The 11,824-nt window shown below is 48.0% G+C and overlaps 3 protein-coding genes across 4 annotated transcripts; all 3 read left to right on the top strand.

Annotated features, from left to right (window-relative positions):
• The first annotated feature begins 10 nt into the window (after positions 1-10).
• On the top strand, positions 11-3,717 carry LOC6616035. 2 transcript variants are annotated; one of them, XM_002040365.2, is made up of 6 exons: positions 11-135; positions 202-1,672; positions 1,734-2,072; positions 2,136-2,808; positions 2,875-3,132; positions 3,192-3,717. In XM_002040365.2, exons 1-6 carry the CDS (start codon positions 88-90, stop codon positions 3,505-3,507), a joined length of 3,105 nt encoding a protein of 1,034 aa, XP_002040401.1. In that variant the 5' UTR covers positions 11-87; the 3' UTR covers positions 3,508-3,717. The 2 variants fall into 2 exon arrangements, with proteins under 2 accessions (XP_002040401.1, XP_032581937.1); XM_032726046.1 differs by having other exon boundaries at positions 11-1,672.
• A 345-nt stretch (positions 3,718-4,062) lies between these two features.
• LOC6616034 (coatomer subunit delta) lies at positions 4,063-6,671 on the top strand. Its single transcript, XM_002040364.2, has 8 exons — positions 4,063-4,224; positions 4,334-4,373; positions 4,440-4,663; positions 4,721-5,133; positions 5,195-5,392; positions 5,449-5,762; positions 5,844-5,955; positions 6,013-6,671. The coding sequence occupies exons 1-8, from the start codon at positions 4,222-4,224 to the stop codon at positions 6,305-6,307; spliced, it is 1,599 nt and encodes a 532-aa protein (XP_002040400.1). The 5' UTR covers positions 4,063-4,221; the 3' UTR covers positions 6,308-6,671.
• Positions 6,672-6,820: 149 nt separating this feature from the next.
• Positions 6,821-7,907, top strand: LOC6616033. Its single transcript, XM_002040363.2, has 4 exons — positions 6,821-6,933; positions 7,003-7,064; positions 7,122-7,239; positions 7,431-7,907. The coding sequence occupies exons 1-4, from the start codon at positions 6,899-6,901 to the stop codon at positions 7,516-7,518; spliced, it is 303 nt and encodes a 100-aa protein (XP_002040399.1). The 5' UTR covers positions 6,821-6,898; the 3' UTR covers positions 7,519-7,907.
• The last annotated feature ends 3,917 nt before the right edge of the window (positions 7,908-11,824 follow it).

Raw genomic sequence — 11,824 nt, 5'->3', positions numbered from 1 at the left:
GCACAGAATAATAGCAAATACGAATTTTGCTTAAAGCATATTCATAGAGATTGATTTACCGTTAATGCCCCAACGACGCCCCCAAAAATGGCGGATCATAAGTATAGGCTCTTCAATGCGGTCGATCCGAGCAAAGTAAAAGTTCCCTTCAATCAAAAGTTCGCCAGTTTGACGCTATCCTCCCAAAAAAAACGACTCCAGGTGTCCCATGCGCCGAAGGATCAGCCATTAAAGAGGAACGACAAGGAAACAGGGAAATTGTCAGAAGCTCCAATGCGCGCCAATGTGGGAGCACCCGCTCCGTCCTGCGGGGCAAATACGGAGTACGTGCACACAGAACTCGACAATTCCGACTACATGGAAGCCTTGCAGCTGAGCGCCGACGGCTGCACCCAGGATGTGGCCAATGTGGGCGATGTAGAGCTCCTGTCCGCTGGCATCAGCAATTTGAAAGTGCAGACCATTAATGAGGAGCACTCGACCAAGCCAGAGATCTCCATTTGCATTTCTTCCACTACGGAAGAGAACGTATCCGGCGACGGCGACGACGACGCCGCCTCCTGTATCACCATATCCGATTCTAGCGAGGATGTGCAAGAACCCTTGCCTCCCGATAGCATGGCTGTGAGTGAACGGGAAATTGTGGCTAATCCCGGCCAGGAAGACATACCACCGCCCATGCTCACAACCGAAAAAGTGAAGCGCATCGAGGCTTTTCTGCGCGATGTGTCCATCGAGCGACGCGAGATGGAGTGGAATGGCCCATTGACACCGTCCCCCCTCTCTTCTAGCAAGCAGCAATCCCGTCTAGCTAATGCGGACACCGAGTCCATGTCGCCCACCGACGAGGACTGGCAGCCACCCGCTACCAGGCCGATTTACAACAGCACACAACTGGCGAACAACGATACGCAGGTGAATACCATCTGCTCAACAGATGCCACTCGATTGGATAGCAGCAAGCGGCTGGCAGACGACGAAACGGAGGCGAATACTCTCGAATCCGAGGAGCTTGAGCCCACAAACAGCAGCAAGCGTTTAGCAGATAATGACACCGAACTCAACACCCTGTGTTCTGATAGCTCTGAGACCCATAACTCGACGATTCAGGACAATGAGCCCGTTCCTGATGAATCCATTGAAATACCGGAAACCAGCAGCGAGTGCGAGCTCACACCGCAAAAGGCCAGCTCTGGTTCCTCCACATCGGAAAGGGACAAACACGGTTCTATACAGGTCAGCAGTATTAATATTTCAGCGAAGATCAACATTAAAATCAGCATTCCCACTATGGAGTCAAGTTCGGCGGAAGACGAGGATGAGCACTACTCTTCGCCCAGGGCCACTAAGTCTCTGCCCAGCTCGGAGGAGGTGCAGCACCAAGAGCACCAACAGCAGGAGCCTCAGAAGGCACTCCACCAAAAATCCATGCTGTCGGTGGATGATGCATCCGAGGATGAGCAATTCCTCACCCACGCAGAAAAGCTCCTCAATCAATTGTACGGCAAGTCTTGGCAAACACCAGATGTGATCCGCACTCTTAAGCGCTCCAGTGGTAGTGGCGATAAGAAGGCTCCTCTGAGGCCCAGGAATATTAAAGCAACAGCGGTAACCACCGCTAAAAAGAAGAAGCCGAAGCCAGATGAAAGTGTTCTCGAGGACTTCAGCATATGTAAGAATTTATCCATGTTTTTATCCTCCAAGCGTTGAGTCACACGCGCTTTTATCCCCAGTTACCAAACCTCTGCGCACAAATCAGACTCCTTTAAACTCGACTCGTCTGCCTCCGATACGCGCTGTCCAAACAGAGAGGCGTCCGCGGACTCAAAAGCCGTTGACACGTCCGCGCACCAATCATGTGGACGAGGATCGCTGGCGCAAGCTCATAGATTCCGACAGCGGGACAGACGCCTCCGACGATGAGGATGCAGATGCCACTTTCAGCGAAAGCGGTAGTGATAGCGACAGTGATAAGGACAAGGAGAAGCAGCCAAAGAGAGGCGACCTAACCTATCTGGACTTGAGCAAAGATGAGGTGGAGGTGATCAGCAATCCCGACCAGGACTCGCCGTGTAAGAGTTGATATTAGTGTTTTAAATGGTTGACTCAAATGATTGTGTAACTCTTTTTTCTAGCGCCAAAATATCACCCTCGCCTGGACGACATACTACGCTCATGTCGCGCCAGCGTTAAGGCAAAACTTCCTGCCACGCCTGCGCACCAGCCAAACATTCGTCGCCAACTTTTTACCCCTAACGCAGGATTCGAGAACGACAACCAAGCTAAGGAGATAGTGAACAGGGCGTTGGACCTAGACATGCTGGATGAACTGGAGAGCGACTACCTACCCGGGACTCCTGTCCACAGGAGAGTGCAGGAGGTAAAGAAGAAGCTTGGCATTGGGCAGCAAGGTCAGACAACTCCTCACGAGAGCCCGATTCTCAAGTTGCTTACGCCGAAAACGGCTACCCCCAAAGGCACTGCTCCGCCCAAAACATCCGCACCGCCAAAAGCTTCTGCCCCGCCAAAATCCACGGCCCGCAAACCTAGGAAGCAGAAGGATCTCTCACCCGTTGCGAGCCGCGGCAAGTTTGGCTTCCTGAAATCCCTGGAGGGACAAGTGAGCCGTGATAGGGCGGACAACGAGGCCTTCTTCTATCGGGAAAACTTCTCAAGAAATAAGGATCAGCTGGCCCAGCATCTTTACCAGATGTATAACGCCCAGGTGTTCAACAACGAGCTGAATGTGCCCATCATCTGGTCCAAATTGCTGCGCAACACTGCCGGCCGGTGCATGAACAAGCGCAAGTGTGTGATTCTCATAGAGACAACCAGATATCCTCCTTGAATTTGACAAATGTATTTTGTTTCCAGACTTAACCAGCGTAGCAGCGTTGTGGAACTGAGCGTCAAAGTGCTGACTACCGCGGACCGCCTGCGTTGCACCTTGATACACGAACTCTGCCATGCTGCGGCCTGGGTGTTTAATGGCGAGGGTGGACACGGACGGGTGTGGAAGATGTGGGCCCAAAGAGCCAACGACAAGTTCCCCGATCTGCCGCAGATCAAGGTCTGCCACAACTATAGCATTGATTTCAAGTATACCTACAAGTGTCTGAGCTGCGACAAAGCGTAAGTTCTCCTAAGTGATATAAAGAATATTATTGTCATGCAGTTTTTACGCATCATAGGTCACATGCTCATTCCCGATCCCGAAAGGTGGAAGATTTGCGCTGCAGGATCTGCCGGGGACCCATCACCCTCTTCCTGAACAAAAAGGACAAGCAAGGAAACACTGTATCTACGCCGGCGGGCGAGGCGAAGGGATTTGCTAAGTTCGTTAAGGACAATTTCCAGAAGCACAAGCGCGACAACATGACTGCCGCACAGGTGATGCGCATCCTGAGCGTGGAGTACGCCAAGCAGAAGGGTCAGCCAGCGGAGGAGACAGCGGCGTCGATCGCCAGCCGAGTGGAAACGCTGACACTGGACGAGTCGTCCAACTAGCTGGGGTCTCTTTTGAATTTTTGCTGGCTTCTGTTAAATGTGGTGCTACATGCCATAAACCATTTTTGGTATATCAAAGACAATTTGAAAAACTTAACTGAGATCTCAGTTCGTGCGAAGTCGACATTAGTATATTTTGTTTATTGTATTATATATTTTCTTAACCAGAAACATGGTTTCCATTAAAATTAAACGGTCATTCAAAAGCCAGTACTGTGTAACTTGTTTTTGCATAGCCGGTGTCGGCCGGTGTTGGTAAAGGCGATGCTTGGACTCATTACTTCCTACAGTGAAAAGAGTATGTTTGTTTATATATGTTAATATATGCCTAGTACAACCTATTAAATAAATGCTTTGCACAATCTTGAAATGTTCAATTCTACACTGGTAAGAAGTGATGGTGTCGTGAACTTTCTAAGGCTAGACACATAAAAATTTTCCAAATAGAGTAGCAAAAAAAATGGCAGGGTATCCACAAGCTTACCCCTTTTGGCCCAAGGCGCATTAACACTGCGCTGGTCACACTACCCGCACTCACACAAAGCCACGGTAAACATTTGTCGCAGAACCGAACACGTCAGCTACGGGGATTGATTGTTAAACAAAATTTATATCGCCCCGCAAATCCGATCAGTAGCAGCAGTCCATCCTGCGCCGTCCGCATCCGATCCGCGAAGTATTTTCCAGGGCAAAAACGTGAAACGCAGCAGCAAAATGGTAAGAGCTCCGAGCTACGCACGCACACACCTACACGTCGCCGATTTTGAGTCTCATCGGCGGGGGTTATTGCATTCCGGTATTATTACTAAACCTATCCGACTTGTAGGTACTCATTGCTGCGGCTGTCTGCACGAAGAATGGCAAAGGTGAGTGGCTTGCATGCGCCCCAAGAAATAATCACTTTAGCTAACCCGTAACGTTTGTACACGCAGTGATTCTGTCACGTCAGTTTGTCGAGATGACGAAGGCACGCATCGAGGGTCTGCTGGCTGCCTTTCCCAAGCTGATGACTGCTGGTAAGCAGCACACCTACGTGGAGACGGACTCCGTGCGCTACGTCTACCAGCCGATGGAGAAACTATACATGCTGCTCATCACCACTAAAGCCAGCAACATTCTGGAGGATCTGGAGACCTTGCGCCTCTTCTCGAAAGTGGTGAGTTGCACACGAAAGTACTCAAGCCCCAGTGTTAATCAGGCCCAACGCTTGCAGATTCCCGAGTATAGCCACTCGCTGGACGAGAAGGAGATTGTGGAGAACGCCTTCAATCTGATCTTCGCCTTTGACGAGATCGTGGCACTCGGCTACAGGGAGAGCGTCAACTTGGCCCAGATCAAGACCTTCGTGGAGATGGACTCACACGAGGAGAAGGTCTACCAGGCAGTGCGCCAGACGCAGGAGCGTGATGCGCGCCAGAAGATGCGCGAGAAGGCCAAGGAACTGCAGCGGCAGCGCATGGAAGCCAGCAAACGGGGTGGTCCCTCCCTGGGTGGCATGGGTGGCCGCAGCGGCGGCTTTAGCGCCGACGGATTCGGCAGTAGCGGCGTGAGCAGCAGTTCCGGTGCCCCCAGCGCCAACATCGGCATCACCTCCATCGATGTGGACACCAAATCCAAGGCGGCTGCGTAAGTTCTTTCTCTGCTCTATTGAATCTAGACTCTTGGCTTATTGCTCCGATTTCATCAGCACTAAACCAGCTTCCCGCAATGCCCTCAAGCTGGGTGGCAAGTCCAAGGATGTCGATAGTTTCGTGGACCAGCTGAAGAACGAGGGCGAGAAGATTGCCAATCTGGCACCGGCGGCGCCCGCTGGAAGTTCCAGTGCTGCAGCTAGCGCCAGTGCAGCGGCCAAGGCAGCTATTGCGTCGGACATTCACAAAGAAAGGTAGGTTTCAGCTCGATTGTATAGTTAGTTATTAAATGCTTAACATCTATTTTCAGCGTACATCTGAAGATTGAGGACAAACTAGTAGTGCGTCTGGGACGCGATGGTGGTGTGCAGCAGTTCGAGAACTCGGGCCTCCTGACGTTGCGCATTACGGACGAGGCCTACGGACGCATTTTGCTGAAGCTGTCTCCCAACCACACACAGGGCTTGCAGTTGCAGACCCACCCCAACGTGGACAAGGAGCTGTTCAAGTCGCGCACGACCATCGGACTAAAGAACTTGGGCAAGCCGTTTCCCCTTAATACCGATGTGGGTGTGCTCAAGTGGCGCTTCGTCTCCCAGGACGAGTCGGCCGTCCCGCTGACCAGTAAGTTCACCCAAACCCAAACCCAAACCACTTCTTGCCTCTCGCTCAGCCACGTGCTTGTGCTTCTCGCTTTTTTTCCAGTTAACTGCTGGCCATCGGATAATGGAGAGGGTGGATGCGATGTGAACATCGAGTATGAACTGGAGGCGCAGCAGCTGGAGCTGCAGGACGTGGCCATTGTCATTCCCTTGCCGTAAGTGCAGTATTGGCGTAGATGTGCAGGCGATTACTCATTCCATTTCACCCTTAGAATGAATGTGCAGCCTTCGGTGGCGGAGTACGACGGCACCTACAACTACGATTTACGCAAGCATGTGCTCCAGTGGCACATTCCCATAATCGACGCCGCCAACAAGTCCGGTTCCATGGAGTTCAGCTGCAGTGCCTCCATTCCCGGTGACTTCTTCCCCTTGCAGGTGTCCTTCGTCTCGAAAACGCCGTACGCGGGCGTCGTCGCCCAGGATGTGGTGCAGGTGGACAGCGAGGCGGCGGTCAAGTATTCGAGCGAGTCCATTCTGTTCGTGGAGAAGTACGAGATCGTGTAGGCCACGCCCACCTATGTAGTACATAAATATACATAATTTCCCGAGGTCATTCGATGCGATGCAATTAATCCAACTGCAGCGGCATGTTGAGAATTATTTTTCCATGTTCGAACTTTACATATTTATGGCGCAGACAGCTTCTCAGAGCGAGTATTTGATTCCAAAAAAAAAAAAAAAACACTATCAAAGCCAATTAATTAATTAATTTTGTGCACTCCAAGCGCTGCATATAATGGTATCAAATAAATTAATTGCAATTAGTTGTAGTTGGCGACTGCAGTGTTTTGTTTCGTGTGCTTCGTCTCACCCCTTCGATTTGAGTAATTTGTATGTAGATTGCTATGAATAAACCATATACAATATACACCAAAGTGGATTGTTTCTGGATTCTTAACTATTAACCCTTTGTTTTTAAACTGAAATAAGCATTATAAATTTGAGTCACTTTTTTTGAAATTAGTGCCCACTGTGCATGGATTCTCAACGCCCGGCTTATTGGTATTGCCGTCTTCTCGGCAAGCGGTCACACTGGTCATTGTTTTGGTTCTGTTCTTGCTTTGTTTTTTCACTGCGGAAATAACGACATCGTCCATGGAGCAGCAACTGGAGAAAGTCCTAGCGGAAATGTAGGCACCCTCGATCCGTCCATTCCAGATAGTACTCCAAATAAACCACAAATCCATAACGTTTTTCAGCGCCGCACGGCAGGACACAGTGGGAGCTCTGCTGGCCAATCGCCAGGGATTGTGTTTGGGCAGTGAGTATCAATGATTGGTCAGTGGCCTTGTCATAATGCCATAATGCATCTTTGCAGCCAAGGGAGACATTGATCCGAACGTGTCCGGCATCGGAATGGCCATTTCCGAGCAGGTGGCCAAACTGGAGCCGAATGCTACGGCTCCTGCAACGATTTGCCTTTACAGCGGAAACAAGTAAGTTGGAGGAGGGATCTGAGGGGGTGTATCTAGTTGGAGGTGTGCTACGCATACCAGGCTCCATTTGTAATCGAACAGCTCAAGTTCTGTAGCTCAAGGTACTCTTGGAATAGTCGGAATAGTTTAAAGAATGTATGAATTATATTTCTGCTGCGTATATTAATTGACATCCGTTACTTTCCCCGCAGACGCTGTGTCATCCAGAAGGACGGCGAGATCACGGGCGTTATCTTCAAGCAGCCGACGGGTACATCGGCGACCGCCACCATCAACTAACGAAAGTTGGGGCCGCAATCGCAACTCTCAGGCCAAATACGCAAGTCAAGATACGGATACAAAGGCAGATACAGATACTTATATCTTCCAAGTCGCGCCCGCTTCGCTCGATTCGCCCGATGGCAGCGCCTGTTACATTTGTCGCTCATTCTAACCGATAGCCATTACCATAAGCATTGTTTTGTACGACTCGCATAGCTTAATCATTACGGATTACGCATTAAGCACTGCTGTTACTTGATCTTATTTGTCTTAACCAGTCTAGCGCCATCAACATGTACATAAAGACTTTGTACGATTAAGCCCCAGAAAGTGAACACACCATGTACACCAATTAAATTTATAGCGATGAAGCAAGCCAGCTAAGAGCATTTGAACTTGGCCATTTACTCGATTTTCAAACGTAATTACTCAATCATAACGGCCTGGTGTGCTTCGTGCCGCAGTATCTTGCACATTTTCCGGGTTTGCATTTCGGGTTGGGTGCACCGCATCGAGGAAATGCCGGCGCCCACGTCATGTAAGAAGTTGTACACAAACGTGGACGTGGACGTGGGCATGGCATGCTGCATGCAACAAGGCGGTAACAATGCAGCGGTATCAGTAGTGCCAGTAGACAAATTGCATCGTATTCCGCAGGCCGCTGGCTATGCTATCCACAATACACTCAATTGAAGAGATTGTTTCAAATAGCTAATCGCAATATTAGTTCATTACATGCGAAGTCCTTGCTGATAAGCATTCGCTTTAGAAGGCGTCCTTGCAAAAGAGGGAGGTGTGGCGCCTTAAGCTACTACAGATCTGCGACCCCTGGTTCCATGTTCCTTGTGGCACCGCCGCGAGGTAGAGTTCGTTTGGTTGGTTTTGCGCCTCGGATATGCAAGCACATCTGCCAGGTAAACCCACTCTGTTTGCGGCTTGTGTCTACCTGTTGCAGCCTTGAACTTTCACCAGGGGCAATGGCGACCCACGTGTGGCGTCTAGGCCTCCGTCGTTGCCTCTTTTTCGTTTTTTTCCCTGCGTTTCTGTGGGTGTCGAAAAGCTGCGACTGTGCAAGGTAAACACCACAGAGACAACAAAGTTGATAAAACATGACAAAAACAAAAAATGAGCACCGAAATTGGCACCAAGGTGCGTTTGTTTAGCCACCGCAATAAAGCCTTCAACTCGAATTAAGCGTTCAGTGGATGGATCCCCATGTGACCACTGATGACCTATCTCTGTGTTTGTGTTTGAGAGCTCCACTCAAATTGTTCCCACTTCGTGACCCTTATTACTTATGCGCAGCGTTGACATAAGAAACACAGGTCATTACAGAAGTATTCCCATTTTTGAAATGCCACCATTTTATTTATCTCTAAAAATTGACGTGGATACCCAGAATGCCGAACGCAGCGAACATTAACCCACATTTTTCTTGCTCATCACTGCGAGCTTCACTTTCGTTTTTATAGAACTGAAACCACGACGCGGAAAACTGGTTACCTTTCCCAACGAAAGTCATCTCTCGAAAGCGAGATGATTCACGTTGCAGTCGAAGAGAAATTCCAAAGTGCGGCGATGAATTTTTCACATACATACATATGCATGCATGTACATACATATATATCGAATCTGTTCTGATCCACAAATAAGATATTCGACTATTTGAGATATGAGAAACAATGAATTAAATAAACAAAGAACCTCATTAAGGTCATAATAATAAGCGGCAATAGTAACCACAATATTACAGGAATACAAAGCCTTCCAAAATAACACGCTTTTTGTTGACAAAAATGGAAGAAATCGTCTGAATATGGAGTGTCATACCTCGTTGGACTCGTAATAAAATTTCCCATCGGATGGCATTCCAGTCTGGAAATAATAAATTTTCACCATTTTTCGCAAAAATTCATGATGTTACCCCTTACGAAAAATCAAAATTTTGCCATAAAATATTTTGTTCGAAATCATCAGGAAAATTATAGGGCTCGTTAGTTGGGATCATTAGCTGCATAAAAATGTAAATCTTATATCTGTGCGAAGTTTTTTGGGCAAGTTATGATGAAACACCTCCGTAATGAAACTAGTTTTTCTCAAATACAAATTTTTTCACCTAAAATAATATGTTTTTTATTCATAACATCTAAAGTATTGGTCTAATCATTTAATGTGATACCTCGTTGCACTCGTAGACAAATTTGCCATCGAATGGCATTCCAGGCTTAAAATGTTGAATTTTTACCATTTTTCGGGAAAATTCATGATGCAAAATTTTGAAAAAAAAAATTTTTTTTTATCCCCGTAAATGTGATGGGGGCAGTTAGTTAGGATAATTAGCTGTGCAATAATATATTTTGTATGCATGGGCGACCTTTTGTTGACCTGTTATCAAGAAAATCAATCTAAAATAACGTATTTTAGTATAATCCTGATTTTCTGTCCAAAATGATGTATGATTACCAGATATAGCGCGATGACAGTATAGTGAGCCATTCTTGTTTTATGGGTGTTACATCTCGTAATGATTTTCGGTGATTATGTCATGGGCTATTCGGCTAATCGCGGTCTCCAAATTCCCTCAACTTGGAGTATAGTTTGATCAGCAAACTGCTGGTCAGCAGGTGACGCAAAATCGATTGAAATAAAATAATATGCAACAGTGACGACGACTTCTTTCATATAAAAAGCTAACGCTCGTGAATCATCGGATTGGGGAACTCGATTTCGGGTGTTCGCCTTATTTGGTCAATTCTACAGCCGATTCGGAGTATTGCACAATCTGCATGAATCATTGGCCATTTGGCCGAATGCCACTGCTTGGCATCTGCTCAGATAGCCCCCAGTTACTATCATTGTTTTGCCAGATAGCTTTCGGAATGTAATACTCCGAACTTCAAAGTAGAAACTGCACTTGGTTATGGAGGAGTGTGTTCTGCCCAGCCGTGACGTCTTTTAAGTGGTCACCTAATTGCTTCACTTTGGGAAAAGATTTGCATGTCATGGGAGTCGTCGTCGTCGTCGACGACTGCCTGTCTGTCGGAAAGCCTTAAATGGGAAAATGGAGTATTGAAAAGGCACACAATGGCGGGATGCTATCTCCGCCCTTCCCCTATTGACTCTCCCGACTCGTATTCTCGGCCAGCGATTGCATAATCTCGTCTGGCAAGTGTTTTGCTAGAGATTTCGGTTTCGTGCACGGGGCATTACCTATAGATCGCCATGCCATATACCAGAAGCCAACACATCCCAACTCTGTCTATATACCAGACATTAAAACAATTGATGCGATTTCTCGCACAAATGTGCCAAACACGAACGTTCAATTTATATTTAGTCGATCGCCTTCATCCGTCAAATGATCATCAATGGCCCCCTTGCCCCCCATCGATTCGTTTTCCCCCTTTCGTTCAAGAGCCACTGGCAAGAAACTAAACCGATTCAAAATCGATCAGTGATCGGTGATCTGGCGTTTGCTGGTGCCTGGAGCGACTGCATTGTATTGACATATCGCGAAGTGATTGCAATCACTCGTTATATCAAAGATCAAAGACATACATAAGTGCTGAGACAACTTTGGCTCAGCCCCTCGGTGTTTCGCCAGATCGGCATTCTCCGATCTGGAATCACTGGAATCACTTTCTACTTTCACTGCTGCACACTGGAGGAGTTCACTTCGCACTTGGGCGCTAACATGGCTGGAATTGACGTCAGCGATTGTGTTGGTGACGGTGACCTCCACTGGGCCACTGGGCTGATGTCTCTTCCGAACAAATTCCATGGCGATTGGGATGCAACCGACGATTGCATGTAATGCATACATCTATGTGTTCAGATGGACCATGTGCACCTTGGGTGGAGTCTGCGGCGCAGATGCCAGAAATACCTGATCTCGAGCGCCCGTTGATTGCTAATTACTTAGTTGGGCAAACAGCACTGGCACTTGTATACTCAAGGGAAACTCAGCTGATCACACAGATCGGCGCTTCCGCAAAGTTGGCGTTACAGCTTTTGGCCGCAGGTGTGGGTATAATGTGTCCAAGGGTTAGCAGCCTACGTACCGTACCGAGTTCCGAAGGGTAGCTACCCCAACGGATAGCTGACTATGAGCTAACTCCCTTATCCACTATCCACTGACCTCGCTCCGCAGGGCCACCATCGCCGAAGTCGGCTCAAACACATGCGGTTTGATCTTGATCGTCGTGCTAAGGTAACGCGGTTTGTAACCAGTAAGCAGAATAGTGAATAGTAGTAATGGCAGCATTTGTTTGGCCAAGGTAAATAGGTTCATCTAAATTAAGAGGCATGCGCAGGTATTCTTGTA

The sequence above is a fragment of the Drosophila sechellia genome, chromosome X (assembly GCF_004382195.2).
Source record: "Drosophila sechellia strain sech25 chromosome X, ASM438219v1, whole genome shotgun sequence".
Taxonomy (NCBI): domain Eukaryota; kingdom Metazoa; phylum Arthropoda; class Insecta; order Diptera; family Drosophilidae; genus Drosophila; species Drosophila sechellia.
Note: the sequence above shows the minus strand (reverse complement) of the source record. Positions and strands in the feature narration are given on the sequence as shown.

What these genes read in the sequence shown, in the direction of transcription:
- LOC6616034 (XM_002040364.2), top strand. An exon ending in TCGGACATTCACAAAGAAAG is followed by an intron (nt 5,393 to 5,448) that starts GTAGGTTTCAGC and finishes ATCTATTTTCAG; the next exon opens with CGTACATCTGAAGATTGAGG. An exon ending in GCCATTGTCATTCCCTTGCC is followed by an intron (nt 5,956 to 6,012) that starts GTAAGTGCAGTA and finishes TTTCACCCTTAG; the next exon opens with AATGAATGTGCAGCCTTCGG.
- LOC6616033 (XM_002040363.2), top strand. Translation starts at nt 6,899, where the DNA reads ATGGAGCAGCAACTGGAGAAAGTCCTAGCGGAAAT. An exon ending in CCAGGGATTGTGTTTGGGCA is followed by an intron (nt 7,065 to 7,121) that starts GTGAGTATCAAT and finishes GCATCTTTGCAG; the next exon opens with CCAAGGGAGACATTGATCCG. An exon ending in TGCCTTTACAGCGGAAACAA is followed by an intron (nt 7,240 to 7,430) that starts GTAAGTTGGAGG and finishes CTTTCCCCGCAG; the next exon opens with ACGCTGTGTCATCCAGAAGG.
- LOC6616035 (XM_032726046.1), top strand. Translation starts at nt 88, where the DNA reads ATGGCGGATCATAAGTATAGGCTCTTCAATGCGGTCGATCCGAGCAAA. An exon ending in CGGTGCATGAACAAGCGCAA is followed by an intron (nt 2,809 to 2,874) that starts GTGTGTGATTCT and finishes TTTTGTTTCCAG; the next exon opens with ACTTAACCAGCGTAGCAGCG. An exon ending in TGTCTGAGCTGCGACAAAGC is followed by an intron (nt 3,133 to 3,191) that starts GTAAGTTCTCCT and finishes TACGCATCATAG; the next exon opens with GTCACATGCTCATTCCCGAT.